Raw genomic sequence first — 18,805 nt, 5'->3', positions numbered from 1 at the left:
GTGCCACACCTATCCAATTCCCGCCATGATGAGAATGGACTGAGCCTCTGAAACTGCAAGCCAGGCCGAATTAAATGCTTGCTTTTCTAAGCATTGCCTTGGTCATGGCGTCTCTTCACAGCAATAGAACAGTGAACCAGGACACCGGCTACACCAATTGGCCCTTTTGTTGCTGCTAGAGTCCCCCTTTACAGAACAGCATATTAAAATACCGTGTGGTTTTTAATGCTCTGCTTTATTTATTACAGCATCAGGGCTGTGCTTCCTGAAACATTGATGGCTACACAGGAATGTCACATCGCTATGTATCAAATCACTCTTTTTTTCTTGCTACCAAAGATGGATGGAAGCTAGGTCTTGAGTGTGCTGGGCGATCATCCTGCCCCAGGCCACTCCTCAGCCCTTAAGAAACATTTCTGTATGCAAGAATGGAGCTTTTTCCGAACATGTAGATTGGCTCGCCTTTCAAGCTCATAGCTCACAAGCCTCCTGAATGTTCCTTCAGACACAGGCCAGGCTGGGAGCTTTGGGTGTCTGTGTTGTTTGATGGGATTGATTACCACAGAGAGAAAGTGGGTGAGGAAAAGCAAAGCTGACAGGGCTCTGGGCTCCGGGCTCCGGGCTCCGGGCTCCGGGTTCCGGGTTCCGGGTTCCAGGTTCCGGGTTCCAGGTTCCAGGCTCTGGTTTTGGCGTTCCAGGTTCTGGACTCCAGGCCCCTAGGAGGGACAGAGGGGCTTCCTGAGCTGCCGACCATGGTGAGAAAATGGAAGGAGACTGAAGCAGCAGAAGGTGGAGGGCCATGTGGAAGCCTCAAGCAGTGGCCTCATCTAGGCCCTATCTGGGGGACACTGGTCTGTGGGGAAGAGAAAGAATGGGATTAAATCTTCACTTGATTTCAAATTCATCAGCCAAGAAACGGATCACACTCTGAAGATGTTTAGTCCCCAAGACTGTCCTGCCTCTTGCCTTTTGGCCCCCATGATGGCCACATAGCCTGTGGTCTAGTGCTGGCTCATCCCCTCATTTCCCAGCATGGTCCCTCTTCCAGGGAGCCTTGAATGTCTCTTAGGACAGCCTTCCTGACCACTGCATATGGAAGAAGGACCTTACAGCCTGTGTTCCTGAGATATAGCTCAGTCACAGCCTAACTCATCTGCTGCTGCTGTCCCATCAGGTGTGACCTGAACTTGGGTAAGTCCGTCTTGTTCCATGTGTTGCCAAATTCTCAGAACAGACATGGTTGTGTGCATGTTGATCAATTAAATGACACATGGTTATGAATGGTGGAACAAAAGGGGTCTGTGCTGGGGTCAACCTCACCCAGACCCTCTTCCTAGCTGTGTCCCTCTCCATTACTCAGGACTTTGTCTAATCACATCCTCTGCACGGAGTCAGCATGTGCCTCATCACTGGGTCTCAAGGTACCGTAGGAAGCCTGGCCAGGGAGCGCCTAACACAGTCTGGCCAGAAAACCAACATGGTGAAGTCTGTTCTTGTGTTGTTATTGCATCATGGACTTGATGAGAAAGGGAGAAGCTCCTTAAACAGACGCGAAGCAGCTAGAGAGCCACTCTTACCAGCCGTGTTGAAGACAAGGGACTTTTGAAGGTAGAATTTCTCTACAAATCCCAGGTATTTGCCGAGCCACATGGGATCCTCAAGCATTCTTCTCGCTGAAATAAGAGGGCTGGCCGTGAGGGTGAAGCTCTCTAAGCTCTCAGCTCTTCTTGTGAGTAAACAAAAAGGAAGCAGATCCCGGCAGCATAAGCCCGGGCAGCATACAGAGCCCCTGTCAGTTGCCTGACACTGGTCTCCTTCTGAGGTACAGGGCATATGTTGGGATCAGTTGGATGGCAGTGCCACCTGCCCAGTTACCTCTCTCTGCCAGTGACTACAACAGTCCCTTTGTTATCTCCTCTCAAAGCATGTCTGGGGCAGCCAATGTGGCCCAATTGGTTGAGAATATATTATGTCTGTATGGATGTGGCACCTGTCAAAAATAAATCTGATGGCTTATGGCTAAGGCAGGAAATGGGAGGTGGAACGTCTTGGAGTCAGAAAGAATTCTGGGATAGAACCAGGTGAGGGAAGATTCGCCCAGGGAAGATATGTCAAGATGGATGCATGGTACCTAAGCATAGGTAACCAGCCATATGGCAGAATGTAGGTTAAAATGAATGGGATATTTTAAGTTATGATCTAGACAGAGAAGAGCCTATCTACATGGCCAAGGTATTTGTAAATATATTTTGAGTCTGAGTCTTATTTCTGGGAGCATGGAAGGAAGAACCAGAACTAACTTCTACGGAGAACATGCCTAGTATGATTTCTATTCCCAACACAGAAGAAAGGAAAAGGGGACAGGGACAGTTCTGGTTCTAGCACAGGTAATGTCTAACAAACAAGTGAGCCCGTGTCCTTGCCAAGAAGACCCCAGAGAGCACAACTTCACCCCTGCACTCACATCTGCACTACCCACCCTTCACCCTTCTCAGAGCTCAAGGCTCTTGGGTATCCTGTGTCACCCAGGACTTTGGCTGTGGCCAACCCCACATATCTCCAGTCTTCAAGATGCAACAGCTGCTTGGCACCTCCTCCTAAGCCTCTCAGGCCTTCCTCCCCTGATGCTGTCCTTCTGGGGAATCTGAAAGGACCCAGTTTCTACTAATCCCCATCCCAGCACAGCACCAGACTGTAACACCAGACATGTGGTGCCTGCAAGGTGAACAAGGGACTGAATGACCGTGTGTTGTGTGTTGTGCCATACACTGGAATATGCCTGCTTACAGCTTAGAGCTGCCCACAGCCTCAGAACAGCCATCATGAAGCTCCCCTTCCAGACAGAAAGTCTCTGGTCAGACAAGGGAGTTACCAAGGACTACTTGCAGGATCTAGACACAGAAGCCAGTGCTGGGGAGAGCCATCACCTACCCAGAAGTGCCCACAGGTTGACGACTTCATTGTTCTGAAAGCGTACATAAAGAATGAGGTTGTCGTAGTCAGTGCTGACGAAATGGACGTGCAATCTCCCGCCGTCAACTGTGGAGAACCAGGTGTGACACATAATATACCTCTGCCTTTTGTCCCCAGGACTCCACCTTCCCACAGAGAACATAATATTACTCAAAGGATGTGTGGCCTGTCCAAAGTCGGCAGCTCCTCCAGCTGTTTGCCTCTGTGAAGGATACCTGGCTCCCCAAATAGACCTCCCTCTTCCACAGGGGACCCAGGTTTCCCATGAAGTACTCACAGATTCCTTGGTACTGGCCTTGGAGCCCAGTTGGATGCATGGTAATATTAAGCCCTGTGCACAACCCCTCTCCTCTAGAAAGAATATGAACATATATATATTCATATATATGTATATGAATATATATTATATATATATATTCCTCTGCCAGAGAGTGTAGCTGGCTTAGGACACAGAGAAACATTGGCAGTGATCCTGTCTGAGCCCTCAATACCTCCCCAGGGTTCTCAGCTTCCAGAGTTTGGGAGCAGCCTTTATTACGGCTAGAGAGATGGAGAGAGAGGGTGGTAGCCACAGGTACTGCTCCCTGGAAGTAGTGGAATGGGGTCTTTGTTACAGTTGGATAAAACCAGACCTCCCAGAAGATGCTGAGCCCAGACTGTTCTCTGAGAGTTAGGTGTTGGGATCAGGACTCTGACTTGCTTGTCTCTGGCTGTTCCTTCTCTGTACAGACACCATCTGTGTTTCCTGGGGCCCAGCCTAGTCTTATAGCTAAGGGTGACCTTAAATTCCAGATCAACCGCTTCTACTTCACAAATGTTGGGATTAAAGATACGTGCCACTGAGCTCAGGTACCTTCACTAAAATAGCAAGGATTGCACATAAAAGAAGCAGCTAGAGGTCCCCTCCACGGCCAGCGGCAGGACCACGTGGTCAGCACCTAAGGGCATGGCAGTCAGGCTGGGGAGTGGACTGTGTGCCTTTTCTGCCAGCTCTTTTTCTTAAGTCTTGGGTCCTGCATTTTGCAAGCCCGGGGGCCACAAGGCCACTGTCCCTCTGGCCACCAGAACTAACTAACCCCTTAGGGCTCTGGGCATGTGATAAGAGCTACCACATAGACTCACTTCTCAAACAGCACAAAGTCCACGTCCCCACTGTCTCTGGTCCAGATGGAGTGGAGAGAAAGTCTCAGGGGGTCAGTGGGCAGGACCAGGTCCCTCAGGCTAGAGGCCAGCTGGATGGTAAACAAACGTCCTTCCACCTGCAGGGGTGTGTGGACATGGGGACCAGAGAGACAGCTGGTTCTGAGCTTCCAGTCTCAATGTACAGACAATATATTGCTAGGCCTGGTCAGTAGATGAGCACAGGTCCCCAGAATGTATACTGGCCAACCCCACCCCCTTATATAAGTGAATTTCTAGGGGTCCCAGTTCAGAGGATGAGCTGTGGCATCCTACTTGGAAACAATCATCTCCACTCTTTTCTAGCTTTCCTTCCATCTCTGTCCCCTCTCTCAGTGCCCTCCCCCTGCAATCCCCCTACTTCTCCTCTGAACTCTGCTCCCCAGAGTTATTATGGTTTGGAATTGCTCCCATGAACCCTCCCAGCCTGATGCAGTTCTCACATCTGATTCTGGGCACCAAGACCCAGGGATGGACAGGCAGAGGCTGACAGATGACCAGACATACTTTGTGTTTGCTGCACGTCATTTCAGTGGAGACCTATCACTCTAGCTGTGGTTCTGCTTCCATAGCCAAGACTCTACAACCTCTGAGACTGCTCTAGGACTGTAGGATTCAATTCCCCCAGGAAAGAACCCCAGAGTTAATGCTCCCTGTGTCTGCCAGAGCTCCTGAATGTAGGCTGCCTAAGCCTCTACCCCTGCTGGAGCAAACCCTCAGTGTGACCCCACACCCAGTCATCCCAGCACAGAGACGGCCTGGCTGTGACACTCACCTTATGTGCATCAAAGTCAGGCTGTACTGGCACCTCTTCCAGATTCTTCTGGGCCAGATCTATATTGAAGGCCCAAAACAGCAGCCACACCCTCACCAGTGTCATGACACCTGGGGTCAAGAGCAGCAGGCCAAAGCAGCTCCCCATCTCTGAGAACACCCTAAGTAGTCCACTTCTCCTAAGCAGTTTCTGGCCAGCCTAGGTGACCTCCAAACCCTGCATATTCCAGGCTTCCCTAGGACTGACACAGAGCCCAGTGCCACTCAAGTTAGTGAGGCAAAAACACGGTGAGCCTGTTGGGGCAGCTTAACTACATTTCGAGTCTGTCCTACAAGCGCAGGGTGAGGCTGATGGCTAGGCTACCAAAGACCATAGGCATGTCTCTTACCCCCTCAGGGTGTAGCCCCTTATCCCCAGGTCTGCCATCCTCCTGGTGTGTCCCAGTCACTGGCCACAAGAGCAGGAGTGAAAGGACCCTTCTATATCCTTGTTCGCCTCACACCCAGATAGCTCCCTCCTTCCCTGGTGTGTGAAGGGAAGCATGGGCACATACAGATAGTCTCTCTGGACAGCCCTTGAGGAATGTGAGTGCCCAGCCAGTGGAGGATGTTACTGTACCTGTTTACTATGGCTGTCTCTCACCAACCCTCACTCCCAGCCTCATGGTCACTCTGTCCCATGTATCCAGGACAACATGAGCTGGCCACTTTTCTAGTGTCCTTTGCTTTAGAGTCAGACCCCAGGTTTGCTCACTTCTTGATGCTACTTACCTTACGTGCATCAAAGTCTGGCTACACTGGCACCTCTTTCAGATTCTTCTGGGCCAGGTCTATACTGAAGGCCAACAACAACCCCTCACCAGTGTCATGGAAGCTGGGGCCAAGAGCAGCAGGCCCCAGCAGCTCCCCATCCAGCTTATGCCAGACACACCTTCCTCTGCACTGTCTGCTTCTCTGGCCCTTTTCCCAGGCTCTGACCTCTTATGTTTTGCAGAGACTTGGCTCAAGGACACTCTACAGAGCTGCACACAGGGGTGGGTTCCATCTTTGGCTTTGGTGTAGCTTGTCATGGGTAACAAGAGGTCCAGCTTCCCAGTGGTTGACTTAGTTGACATTAGCCAGGTGCTTGTCTGCTCCTTAATTTCATAGTTGACTTCTGAAGCAGGAAATGGTCACTTGTCAGGAAAGGTCAGAAGTCCATCCAGGAAGAGCCTGGCCTAATCTGAATATGGTTTTGTGTATACACAGCTTCCCTGGTGATGGCTTACCCTCCACTAGTGGCCAAAATAACTCAGGCTTTGAGAGACCTTGTGATGTGTTCCTTGTGTCCTAGAGAACAGAACATCCCTGCCCATGGTTGACCTGGCCTTGGCTGATTCCATAAGAGCTGGTCCAGGTTCTCAGAGGGAAGGGTGGTCAAGGACCACAGTGAGGTAGCAGTGACACCTCTCCCAGCCCCCTTGGGCCATTCAAGTTTGCCTGCTCAGATATACACCGATGGGGCCTCTCCAGATCTGTCCTGGAATGCTCAACCTCAGGAATCCCAAATTCCCTGTGGTCCCTCAGAGCCCAGCTGCTACCCTGGATATTAGATTTTTGACCTGGGGACACCTTCCCTTCCCCACCCTGTCAGAAGATAGGTGAGTACCTCCCCTCCCTTGGGGAGGTCCCTCTGAGCAGAGGAGCTCTGTACAGCTAAGAAAGCACTGGAGGTCTTGAGCAGATACTGAATTTATTTATTACATGGAGAAGGGTGGATCAGCATTGGAAGTCAGAAGCTTCAAGAGATGTAGGTCACGGAAACGCTGATTAGTGTGTGTCACACCGACCTGGAGAAAGCAGATGCTGTGACCGATATCCAACCAGTCGAAGGAAGAACTTGCACAATCTAGTGGAGCTCATGGCTCCAGATCAGTGCCCCAGAGTTTTTCCTGTTTCTTCCTCCTAGGACCTCACTTCCTTCCTACCATCACCTTGCTGTTCTTATCTCCTAGGCCTTCCACACCCAGGAGAGCAACAAGGTCAACCAAGTTTACCACCAGTGTCATAATTCTGCAGATTCACCAACCCCTGAGCCCTTGTCCCCACCTCAGAGTGATTCTTAGGGCAAGGGATTTAAGGGACCTGTGGAATCTCTGCACCCTTTGTGCTGCTATGGTGGACATGGTTTAATAGGGCTCTCCCTGCTTTCTTGAGGATGAGGAGAGGCAGTCTGGGAAGCCAGGAGACAGAACTAAGGGGAGAGCCTGGACCCAAGAGGCCCCTGGGAAGGGGAGTGCTGCTTTGGTCTCAGAGCCATGCAAGGGTTTGTGCAGAAAAGGGGTTCCATGCAAAGCACCATGAGTGAGCATGGCTGACAGAGGGGTGGCCAGGAATACAGATTATGCACACGCAAGATTTGTGCAGAGGTATACAGCATGCACACACACACACACACACACACACACACACACACACACACACACACAAGATGCATGCAAGGGTATGTGTGTCCATGAATCCTAATGCCTTGGAGAGAGCCTGAGTCTTCCTGGCCACCCCCTAATGTTATCATTTAGACTGGGCCCTGGGTGCAACACTCTTTAAAATCCCTGGCTATTATACTGGGCAGTTATACTTTGCAGATGGCCCCAGGAAGAGTATGTTCCCATGAAGAAGAAGCTGTAGGAAGGGAAGCTTACGAGACAAGGAAAGGTCCACAATGTTCTCTGGTACGATGCTTCTTCTGCGGGTGTGAGTGTAATAGAGTTCCCATTCAGTCTCATCCGTGGACAGACTCCTGCCTACAGCCAGCAGGATTGAATGCACAGTGGAACAAGGACATCAGTAGGGAAGGTTCTTGGGGTAGGGAGAGGGGCTCCAGCCCTCAGTCTCCCCACCCTCCCCACCCACTTCTCCAGATGGAGAGCCCAACATTTCCTGCAGTCTTCAGGCTGGGGCTGGGGGTGGGGGTGGGAATGGCACCTACCATGAAGCTCAGACACAATGATGGTGCCTCCTTCACTCTGGTTTTCCAAGTCCATGATGGTGAAATCCTCAGTAACATCCACAAAAGTAAGATAGTTTTTGCCTTGGTCTGTGACAAGCAACCAAATGGTCACCGAGTCTGCTGGGCTCATGTGTGTCCTGGTACCTGGTACCATCCCAGCTGGCACAGCCTGACTCCGCCCCAGCCCATGTGTGTCCTGGTACCTGGTACCATCCCAGCTGGCACAGCCTGACTCCGCCCCAGCCCATGTGTGTCCTGGTACCTTGTACCATCCCAGCTGGCACAGCCTGACTCCGCCCCAGCACATGTGTGTCCTGGTACCCTGCATCGAGCCAGCTGGCACAGCCTGACTCCGCCCCGACATGTTCAGTTCACAGTAGCCAGCAGATCCAGGAGTGCAAAGCCCACCAGCCAGCTGCTCTGTTTCCTGCCTCTGCTTCTCTATCAGTCTTTCTCTTCCTCTGCTTCCCCAACCCTCTCTCCTCTAGTCTCTTGAGCTGGATCTTTTTCTGGGCCAGAGAGAAGGGAGGACATGTTCAGCAAAGACGAAGGGTTCAAGGCTCTCCAACCCTGTCTTCTGTTATCTGGACCCCTGCTCCTCACCTGCCAACACAGCCTGAGCAACATCTGTTCCTAAGGGAAACCCTTACACAGTACTCCAAAGCCTGGCTGGGTGAGGCTCCTGGGTCCCTTCTCCCTGCCAGCCCGCTGCCTGACACTTGACAATGGGTCAGCTCTGTGCTGGGTTTCAGGAGGATTGTGGGAAACCTGGGAACCCGAGGATCACAGTTTGAAACCACATGTTTTGCATTTCAAATTTCTGAAGATATAGCTAGGAGCTCTGTGGGGTTACCATCCCTGTCCTTTCTGCTCAGTCACATCTGTACTGCAGCTGTCACAACCGCCTGAGCCACCATGCTTCCCAGGGAGGGAACAGCAGTTTCCCTCACTCACACTCGAAGGTATAGTGTCCAGGTGTGCCAGTCTCCTCTGCAATGTAGAATTTCTTCACACATTTTCCATCTTCTCTAAGAGAAAAATAGCCTTTCTGAGCCATGCCTGTGAGTCACCTGGCTCTCCCAGACGGAGCTCCAGGGGCTTCCCAGTTTCTAGGGAGCAGCCCACAGGATTGGTATCATCAAGGTCTTCTCAGAGTCTGAGCCCTGAATAGGTAGGGATCTAGAGGTGGTAAGGAGAATGTGGCTCCACAGAACCTCCTCAGAGGTCTTGGTAGGCCAAAATACCTGTGGAAGTAGGTGACATTCAAGTTGCCATTGTCCAGGAGGACAATGCCAGTCATGAAGCACAGATAGGCACCTCCTTCCTCAATGAGAGACCGGTCAGTGGAAGCCAGCTTAAGAGTGTGCCAAGAGCCTGTCACCTGCAGATAGAGTAAAGTTTTATCCTGGTCACAGAGCCTGGAGAGCTATCTCCCTGTGATCACAGTGGATTACAGCAGGAGGAGCCAGGCATGTCCTGCAGAGGAATAGAGTATAAGCCTCAACTCATCTCTTACTGTATGCTGAGAAAGAACCTTATGGACTACTGACTCTGCTCCACGGCCACCCCAACCAGACAGGCCAGCACAGGATACCCACTGGCCATGGAGAACACTGTTAGACTGTGGTAGCTCTCTGTTCTCCAGATCTCTAAAGAGCAATGGCGTCCTCTATCATATGAGAGCCTCAGGGTCTCTGTGCAGTACAACACAGAGTAGAGGGCCTGCTTACTCTGTCTATCCTACTGGGTCCCTAGGTTTAGCCTTCTCCTGGGCCTAGCCAGCTGTGGTGGGTCTTTAAAGTGGCTCACACTCTAGGGGACCTGATGGAGTGAGTGTCTCTGAGTCCCTGTGCCACTCCTTTGGTCCCCATAGCTGTGAGTTATGACTCTGCAAAGTGATAGAGACCTGGAAAAATAACTGGAGACATGGGGTAACTCCCTGCCTTATCCAGAGACCCCAGAGCCTTACCTGCTCAGGGTGGAAGTCCTGCGACACAGAAACATGGAGTTTCTCGCCTTGTAGGGGCCAGGCCAGGCCCAGCCCCACACTCAGCAGCAGAACAAGCTTCATTCTTCTTCTTTGTCTTCTTGGGATGAGCACTCAGAATGTGGGTACACAGAGGCTCCAACCGGCTGTATATATACTGGTCCGAGGCAGGAAGTCCCTCCACCCCTACCCCACCCACAGGAGCCAACACATTTGGGAGAGCATGGAATTCAGGGGAGGATGCTGTCAGCCCTGTGTAAAGTCAGGGTGAAGACCAGGACTGGGACACTATTTAGCTTGGCTTCTGGACTGAGGTGCCTTAGTGGGTAAACCTGGGACACTTTAGATGTAGCATCTCATTGGCCTGGAGAGATAGCCAAGGGCCAAGCCCTGAAGTCTCAACAAGTGAAGGCTAGGCAGGGTGTACATGTTCTTCTGGGGAGAGACCATGGCTCCACAAGACTCTTGAGGCTAACACCTTAAAGCTGAGCTACCATGTATGGGGCCTGGGGCCTGGGGCCTGGGGCCTGGGGCCTGGGGCCTGCACTTTTGCCCATGGGGTTTGACCTCTAACCTGAATAGCTTATTATTGCCTTATGACTATATATGGATGTTGGCTCCTAGGAAGCTGGGTGTGTAGTCACTCTGTGGGGTGGTGTTGGAACAGCTGAGTCTGTACTTAGAGGAGGGTCAGTCTTCATGGCATCCTTAGTGCCAACTTTAAGCAATAGCCTAACTCTCTCTGCAAGAGGCTACAGGCTCATACAAGGTGTTATGGGGTACATATGTCAGGGATCCAGGCACAATCAGGGCTGAGCTATGGGGAGGACACCCCTCAGGGTACCCTCTGCCCTTCTCACGTGTCCGTGGAAGTCTCATATGCCAGAGACTTTCCTACCCTCTCAGCCCCAGTTCCAGTGTTGGACTGGAAGCCAGGCTGTTAAGTTAGCAAAACTAAAAGGATTATGGCTCTAAAGGTCAGAGAATTGATCACACTTGCAGAAGGGGGTTGGCAAGGAGATCTGAGTACCTAGTCTCCAGATTGCAGGCCTTAGTCCTCCTTAGATGACAGAAAGTCAAGGTAGGCCAGAGCCACTCCAGGGGTCTCAGCAGAAGGCCCACTGTGCTCCATGATGATACCTGGAACTCCGGCTAGGTTGTTGCTGAGTGGGGCTTTCTCTCACTCAGCTGCTGCTGCTCAGATGGGGTGGTGTATATGTATGCATGTGCATATGCACAAGCTTACGGTTGTATACATCATGAGCGAGTGTACATGTGTATATATGTGCAGTATGTTTCTGAGTCTGTGTGCCGTTGTACTTCACCTGTAAGTGTGCTTGCATGTAAGGGTAAGCATGCATGTCTGTGTGTACACACATGTACACACGTCAACACTTTTCTGCCTGGTGAGCATTACCTCTGTCATGAAATTCATGATTTTTGTTTTGTTTTGTTTTTTTTGAGACAGGGTTTCTCTGTGTATCCCTGGCTGTCCTGGAACTCACTCTGTAGACCAGGCTGGCCTCGAACTCAGAAATCCGCCTGCCTCTGCCTCCCAAGTGCTGGGATTAAAGGCGTGCGCCACCACCGCCCGGCGAAATTCATGATTCTTGCAATGTTGTAGAAATTTTCACAATCACCCTGGGACACCATGGACTTGTTCTCAGATAAGCCCTGTAGTGTCCACCAAAGTAGTCTGGAGGCCTGGCAGAGCTGAGCATAGTCTGGGGTCCTAGGAAGAGAGTAGAAATCTTTAGGTTGGGCTCACTGAAACAGAAGCCAGCAAAAGAGACATGGGGTAAGATGAAGTTGCAGTATCATGAAGGACCTATGTGAGGACAGATGTCACTCTTCAAACCCTAGAATCCAATGAGGAGCTTCCAGGCAGGAGTGCTGTGACAGGGGCCATGTTCATCTAATTGTTGAATGCAGGACACCCAAGATCCTGCACAAATAAATTCCACAACGGACAGTATCCCTCACAAACATGGTGTCGGCACCATCTGGCCCAGACATGCTCTTAGCATTTTCTCTAAGTTCCACACCACAGTTACCTAGCAACAGCCAGGTGTGCCTGACTCACTATGAAAGGGGCTGCTCGCCCCTTCCACTCTCTCTTGCTCTTGCCTTCTTGCTTGCACTCTGTCCTCTCATCCCTTCCTCCTCTCTCCCCATTCCCTCCTTTTCCCCTCTCTCCATGTGCTCATGGCCAGATTCTTTTCTCTTCTCTTCTCTTCTCTTCTCTTCTCTTCTCTTCTCTTCTCTTCTCTTCTCTTCTCTTCTCTTCTCTTCTCTCTCTGTCTCTCTTTTCTCTCTCTTTCCCTTTCTCTATCTCTACTACCCTCTTAACTTCCCTCCCTATGCCTTGAATAAACTCTATTCTATACTGTACTGTCCTGTGGCTGGCCCCTCAGGGGGAAGGGATGCCTCAGCATGGGCTCACCAAGGCACCCCCATACCTGACTACACCTCCACCAAACATATCCTCTATCTTTTTATAAACACAACACATGGGTCTGGCACCTGTGGGATCGCAGTTGGTGAGGGCCATGGAGCTCATCTGGGGGTGCCCACACAGCCTCACTTGACAGGATCTGGGCTATATTCACTTCCTGCTTCAGGGTGACAGGAGACAAGGTGAAGGGTCAGAAGAACAGTGTCCTCAGGAATGGGCTAGCATAGGCAAGGATCTGGGTCTAGTAAGTACTGCCAAGTTGGTCTCCAAGGTAAGAAATGTCACTGCATAAGATCACAAAGGCAGGCTAGGTTCTTGTGTCTATTTGTCCAAGACAGTGAGATGCTCTAGGCCTCCTCACACTGCACCCTGAGACACTTTCTCCTGTGGCTACAAGGGGATGTCCAGGCACATTTGCCAGCCATAGGTCATTATGTGCCTCCCTCTCATGTGCCTGAGCCTGAAGTCACATTCAAATCCCTCCATAGAGAACACTGAAAATCACAGGGCATCACCAGAAGCCCCTACCACTGACTGCCTTCCAGGGACAGAATGACCCCACCCACAGCCAGAAGTGGGCCCTGATGCTCGGATGGAATTCCCATTCTCTTTCTTTATAATTTTAAAAATGATTTTATTTCTTTTTATTTTATGTGCATTGGTGTGCCCACATTTTATTTTATGTGCATTGGTGTGTCTGTGTGGGGTTGTCAGAAGCCCTGGAAATGGGGTTACAGACAGATGAGCTGTCATGTGGGTGTTGGGAATTCCACAATGGGCAGTATCCTGGTTCTCTGGCAGGGCAGTCAGTGTTCTTGACTGCTAAGCTACTTCTTCAGGCCTGGCTTCCCATTCTTGTAGCGCAAAAACTTCTTATGTCTGAGGGTCTTGGATTCCACACTTGTTTTAAGGCAGCCATGGTGGACAGGCAGCTGCAGAGCTCAGAGGACAGCTACTTCTCCTTGATCTCTTAACTCTGAGCTGGACCCATGGTGTCATTCACTGCACTTATCTTAGTGGGTGGCTTAGTGCTTCCAGAAATCTCAGGTTGATTGATGGAAAAAAAACCCTAGGGGGCATCTCTCTTAGTTCCTGGGGCTCATAGAGATCACCTGCTGAGGCACACAGAAAAATGCAGGATAGGCTAAGGACAGCTGTGAAGCATCTGAGCCCATTTTTCGCCTAAGAAGAGAACTCAGCCTCTATCTATGAATCTGGCCATCTGGAGACATGAGAGACCAATTTAGAGGCTGCAATACTAGCATCTAGCTGCTGCCTAGGCCATAATTCCTTGCAAGAGCCTGTCCCCTTTCAAGACATCCTATAAAGACATGACCTATGAGTGTGTTGCTAGCAAACTTTCTGGTTCCAGGACCTCTCAACAGAGTATTGGTGGCCACACATCCTGTCCCCCTTCAGCCTAAGAATCAGCGAGGTTGGCTGCAGGCTTCAGAGTCCTTGCTGCTGTCTGTCTATTTGTCCATGGCATTAAGTAAATCTTGTGACCTCATGGAACAATTTCTGCCTCAGTGCTGACTATCATATCCAAGATCCCTCCAGGGACAATCCTCTGTTGCAGTTGACCCTTCTTTGCAATTATAAAATCAAAATGCAATACTTGGTTGGAAGCAAAGTGTCCCCTTTGTGAGGCACTGGGTCAGCCCTGGCAACTCCATTTTCTCATGGATATTGGTTGGCTTCCTATGAATCACCCATGTATCTTCCTTTTATGGACTGCCAACTGAACTGGAAGATCACTCTATTTCTGAGACAAAATTGGAAAAATTTATCTATTTCCAGAAGCTTGCAGTTCTCATTTGTATTTCCTAATTGACTCTGATCACACATGGTGAGGTTCCTATTCAGATCTGTGCTCATTAGACAGACTTTGTTTTGGGATAACTTTATGATATAAGGAGTGGTTGACCAGATGTCTTAATGGGTAAAGGTGTTTGTTTTGTGATCCTGGTGACCTGAGTTCAATATCTATAACCCACATAAAGGTGACGGAGAGAATCAGCTCCACAGTTGTCCTCTGACCTCCACATATGTACCAAGGCATGTACACCTTACATACACATATACTCAATAATAAATTAACTAATATTAAACGTAATCAGGGAAGATTTGTGAAGAGCAGAGACATTTTCCTTTCTTCCAGGGCTCACACCCTACATGAGCACAGCACAGAGTCCATCACCCGCTACTGGCTGAAAGTCCATTCAGTAAGGGACACTGGGACAAAGAGTATTCCTTGAAGTCACAAGATGTATTTAATACCATGGTCAGCATACAGACAGCCAACTGCATGATGGGGGCTTTGAGCAGAGGAGATCGGGGCCAACTTGGCAGAAGTGGGGTCTCTCCATAAACCTCTGGAACAGATGTTACACAGGATGTATAGCCATCGGTATACCATCTTTTGATGTAAATGTCCATCCCAGATAAGATGCACCTGAAAGTTTGTTAGGCTCGGGACTGGCTGGCTGTCTCAACAGGGAGCCTGCACTATCTATCTGTAGAAAAGGAAGGACCACTGCAGATATCATGGTCTGAACAGCGGGTTGAGTCTCACGTTTCATTTCTATACCACACAGCATTGCTTCTGACCTTACTTCACAGCTGAAAAATGTCACCAGGAACTACAGAGAGTGCTGCTTGCTGGCTAGCTGACTGGAAGGCTAGATTACACTCAACTAGCTTTCTTATATTCTCCAGAACCATTTGCTTAGAAAATAGTGCCACCCACAATGGGCTGGGCTCTCTCACCTACATCAATTAATAACCAGAGGACCTCCTCCTAGACATGCCCACTGGACAATGTCTAGTCAACTCCTCAACTAAGGATTTTCTCTTTGATGACTGACAAGTTGACGGTTAAATCCTACCAGGAGGGGATCACATCAAGATTTGTCTCACCGTCTGGCCCTCATCAGAGACCTGCCCAGAAGAGTGACACACGACCAGAGGTGGTTCTTATAAAGGGAGGGAGGGAAGCAGGGAAGGGGGGAGAGAGAGAGGGAGAGAGAGAGAGAGAGAGAGAGAGAGAGAGAGAGAGAGAGAGAGAGAGAGAGAGAATCAAAGAGACCAGGCTTAATGCCAGGTCTTGTCTTCACACACAGTACTGATACAATGGATTCTGGAAGGAGCCAGAAGCCTTTATGTATAAAGGTAGACTTCTCCTCTGGTGTTTTTTATTTATTTTTTTTAATCCAATGAATGAGCTACCTATTCAAAAGTATCTTTAAATTTTTAAAGAAAACAGAAAGTTGGAAGGAAACTGGTGATGTTCTTGTGTCTACATGAAGACCAACCAGAGAAAATCTAACAGAACTGAGTGAAATGTGACCAAAGAAAGGCAGAGCAAGCGACAACAGAAGGGAAGATCCTCATTAGCCACCGGGGAGTGGGAAGGAGGTCCATGTGGTGCTCCTTCCCCAGTGTCCAAGAGGAGTCTGGGGTTCACTTTGTCCTCAAGTAACATCAGGGTTTTAAATGCTCCCTCATGTTTTATATATTTATTTAGGGTATTAAAGAGGAGAACAGTCCTCCCACACACATAGGAGAACCTCCGTGCGCCTTCTATGGAAACCTGTGTGCTATGAAGTTGTTCAGGGAGTGACATTTGAATTGGTCTATCCTGGCAGGGGGTTGGGGGGGCTTGGCTTGTGGGCAGAAGGAGAAAGCTAGAATCTCAGCACAATGCTCTGCCAGAAAGTGCTGGAAACAGGATGAGGTCAGCCATCTTGCAAAAGGCCATTTTAAAGCCCAGGTGGCTGAAGGCGAGCCAGTTGGACAGGGTGGTGGGGGATACCCAAGTTCATATCTAGTGTCCCGGATTCTAGTACCTGTTAGCTGATTCCATGTCTGCCTCACTTGAGAACCTTAGGCTACCGTTCCTTAGGTTACAGGGCTGGGCTTGTAAGGTATAATGTAGTAAGGCCCTCCATGCTTGCCCAGTGCCTGACTGCACCTCAGCTTCAGGTGCAAAGTAGAGACTCCTCTCTTTGCCTCTGTTATCACCACCATCTGTTGGTTGGGTCTGCTAGATGAACATGAAGCTTTGAGACATAGAATCTGCCTCAAGGAGCTGTGCCTCCCTCTGAAAAGAGGCCCAGGGGAATACCTGAGCTCTGCCCAGTCAGGGAACTGGAGGGGGGAGGGTGTGAGGTTAGGAGCAAGAGCACCCACAAAGTGAGTATTTGAAAGTACTGGTTTCCTTTGTAGCTTATCACAAAGCTGGAGGGAAGGTAAGTATTCATGCTGCATTTTCCTGAGAAAAGAAGTGGTTCTAGGCCAATGAGCCTAGAAAAGCCTTTGGAGGAAAAGACGACTGCAATTATTACTCCAGAGAGGAGAAAGGAAGAAAGAAACCCAGAGAACAAAGAGGGGGGCAGAGAAGGAAGGGTAAAAGAAGGTGCAAAAAATGGCCGATACCCTTGGCCCTCATGCCTCACTGGACAATGACAGGATGACTGGAGCCATTACAAGGTCCCCTTTAATTACTGGAGGTCAGGCCTCTATCCCCGCCTTGGCAAGATTAGAATCACCACAGCCCTTCTATAATTGGAGAAGGGAGGAGATGTTAGGGGCAGCCCTGCTTATACACTGAAGGCCTAAAATCAGCCATAAGCCTAAAATCAGCAATGGGCCTGACATACATGCCTGCTAACACAAAGTCTTGGGTCTTTGGAAAAACACTGAAACAGATGTCTATAAACTATTGTTTATTTTTAAACAGGCAGCTTTTGTGGAAATCTACCAGCTTGAGTAGTTATAGACCTTGTAAATAGGCAGCCTTGGAGGATAGTACCAACTTAGATAAGGACAAGTGGATCATAGGCAGAGTCATAGTGACCTAACCCCTGAACCTTCACCCAGCTGATACCCTGTTCTGAAAGATATCTGTACTCCCCCTGAACACCTATGCTCCTGTATCATCCCCTTCCCCACATCCTGCATTTTCATGTTTATAATCCCTGTGTTAAAAAGTAAAAATTATGATTTGATAATAATAAAAAAAGAAAGAAAAAAGAAAAAAAGAAATGAAAAGAAAAAAAATAACACACAGTGTCCCCCTGGCTCTGCTGACTTAGCTTCTGACAATCCATTTTCTTGTTCTCAGAAATACTTTGAATTATAAAATGTTATTGTGGTTTTTGTTAGTATGCTGGATAAAATAATTTTTATTGATTTCATTTTAAATTTCAAAGTTTTTAGTGAGTTAAAATGTCCTTCAACATAATTATAGGTCATATTTATTTTCATATTGTAAAATGCAAGTTAATCTGTTGAACATTTTTTTAAAAATTGATTCCTTTTTGAGAATTTCATATATGAGCACTGTATTTACATAATTTTTTCTTTCTCTCCCTCCTCCCACTCTTCCCAACCCCCAATACTTTTTAAATATATCTTATTTAATTATTGTTCATATATGTATGTATATATGTATACATGTATAAGTATGTATGTATATACAAATACTGATAAATAAAGTTTTGAGAAAAAAATGGCTGATACCCAAGCAAGATGACCATGGACTGGAAGACAGAGTGGGAGCTGTGGTGGATTATGAGAAGAGATTATGACTAAGATGTGAGAAGGAGTCCGTGGGGAAAACAGAAGGATTCAGAAGGATGTGGTTGTAAACCCAAAGACAGATGCAGCACGACTCCCCTAGCCTTGTCACTCTCTCCCTAACCAGCAGAGGCGAACACTGGGGAGAGATGTCCATGAAATCGTGTTGTTGTTGTTGTTGTTGCTGTTGTTGTTTTGTTTTGTTTTTACAACAGTGAATGTGGTCCTATCACACTAAGGAGCGGATTAATGAAAGAAAAATCCAAGAAGGTTCTGAGACCTGATCAGCATTGGGAAGGGGGAGAAAACACACAGGGAGCAGGGAGAAGCTCACAGTGACAGCCTGACTCATAGTCAGTGTATAACTGTGTGCTTGTCTTATCACCTGGACACCTGTCCATCCATCTAGTCATTCACTCAATACCTAACTATTCACCCACTTATGTCCCTTACATCCACTCCCCTTCCACCCACTCATTCACCACTGGCTTCCACCCACTGATCACTCTCCCATTTACCACCTCTGTCATCCATCCATCCATCCATCCATCCATCCATCCATCCATCCATCGAATGACCGAGCAACACAGGATGGAGATTATATGACTATGTGGTCACTCTGGTATTTTCTCTAATGACATCTGGTGTTTCACTCATTACTCTTTATAACTCTAAACAGTGAAGTTCCTTCCAATCAATTGCTTTGACCTCTGAGAGTTTTAGAAAGATGATGTAACTGAATGTGGGCTTGGGGACCCTAATCAATGCTGATAGAAATCTATCTTACTAAGCAGCCCACCCACTGGGTGGTGCCATACTGTCCCTTGGGGAGTAACTGCCTGGGCACCACGTGGACTTCCTTCTCTAC

The 18,805-nt window shown here is 48.9% G+C and overlaps 2 protein-coding genes across 3 annotated transcripts; both read right to left on the bottom strand.

The window, feature by feature from the left end:
* Positions 1-216: 216 nt before the first annotated feature.
* Positions 217-5,896, bottom strand: LOC117711110 (lipocalin 1-like). The gene is made up of 6 exons (XM_034506539.2): positions 4,928-5,896; positions 4,096-4,232; positions 3,251-3,324; positions 2,932-3,039; positions 1,578-1,673; positions 217-853 (listed from the first exon to the last, which is right to left on the bottom strand). Exons 1-6 carry the CDS (start codon positions 5,072-5,074, stop codon positions 828-830), a joined length of 588 nt encoding a protein of 195 aa, XP_034362430.1. The 5' UTR covers positions 5,075-5,896; the 3' UTR covers positions 217-827.
* A 743-nt stretch (positions 5,897-6,639) lies between these two features.
* LOC117709960 (epididymal-specific lipocalin-9-like) lies at positions 6,640-10,042 on the bottom strand. 2 transcript variants are annotated; one of them, XM_076937587.1, is made up of 6 exons: positions 9,885-10,042; positions 9,160-9,296; positions 8,870-8,943; positions 7,891-8,002; positions 7,608-7,705; positions 6,640-6,755 (listed from the first exon to the last, which is right to left on the bottom strand). In XM_076937587.1, the coding sequence occupies exons 1-6, from the start codon at positions 9,984-9,986 to the stop codon at positions 6,736-6,738; spliced, it is 543 nt and encodes a 180-aa protein (XP_076793702.1). In that variant the 5' UTR covers positions 9,987-10,042; the 3' UTR covers positions 6,640-6,735. The 2 variants fall into 2 exon arrangements, with proteins under 2 accessions (XP_076793702.1, XP_034360300.1); XM_034504409.2 differs by having other exon boundaries at positions 7,608-7,709; positions 7,895-8,002.
* Positions 10,043-18,805: the final 8,763 nt, after the last annotated feature.

Source organism: Arvicanthis niloticus, chromosome 6 (genome assembly GCF_011762505.2).
Source record: "Arvicanthis niloticus isolate mArvNil1 chromosome 6, mArvNil1.pat.X, whole genome shotgun sequence".
NCBI classification, from domain to species: domain Eukaryota; kingdom Metazoa; phylum Chordata; class Mammalia; order Rodentia; family Muridae; genus Arvicanthis; species Arvicanthis niloticus.
This window is presented reverse-complemented; position numbering and strand designations above follow the sequence as displayed.

Bases quoted from the DNA above. Each gene is read 5' to 3' on its own strand.
- LOC117711110 (XM_034506539.2), bottom strand. From the start codon at position 5,074: ATGGGGAGCTGCTTTGGCCTGCTGCTCTTGACCCCAGGTGTCATGACA. The intron at 3,325-4,095 runs GTGAGTCTATGT...TATTCTTTCTAG, and splicing joins GACTTTGTGCTGTTTGAGAA to AGGAGAGGGGTTGTGCACAG. The intron at 3,040-3,250 runs GTGAGTACTTCA...GGTTCTCCACAG, and splicing joins AGGCCAGTACCAAGGAATCT to TTGACGGCGGGAGATTGCAC.
- LOC117709960 (XM_076937587.1), bottom strand. From the start codon at position 9,986: ATGAAGCTTGTTCTGCTGCTGAGTGTGGGGCTGGGCCTGGCCTGGCCC. The intron at 8,944-9,159 runs GTATTTTGGCCT...TTTTTCTCTTAG, and splicing joins AATGTCACCTACTTCCACAG to AGAAGATGGAAAATGTGTGA. The intron at 6,756-7,607 runs GTAAGCTTCCCT...TGCTTTCTCCAG, and splicing joins TGTGGACCTTTCCTTGTCTC to GTCGGTGTGACACACACTAA.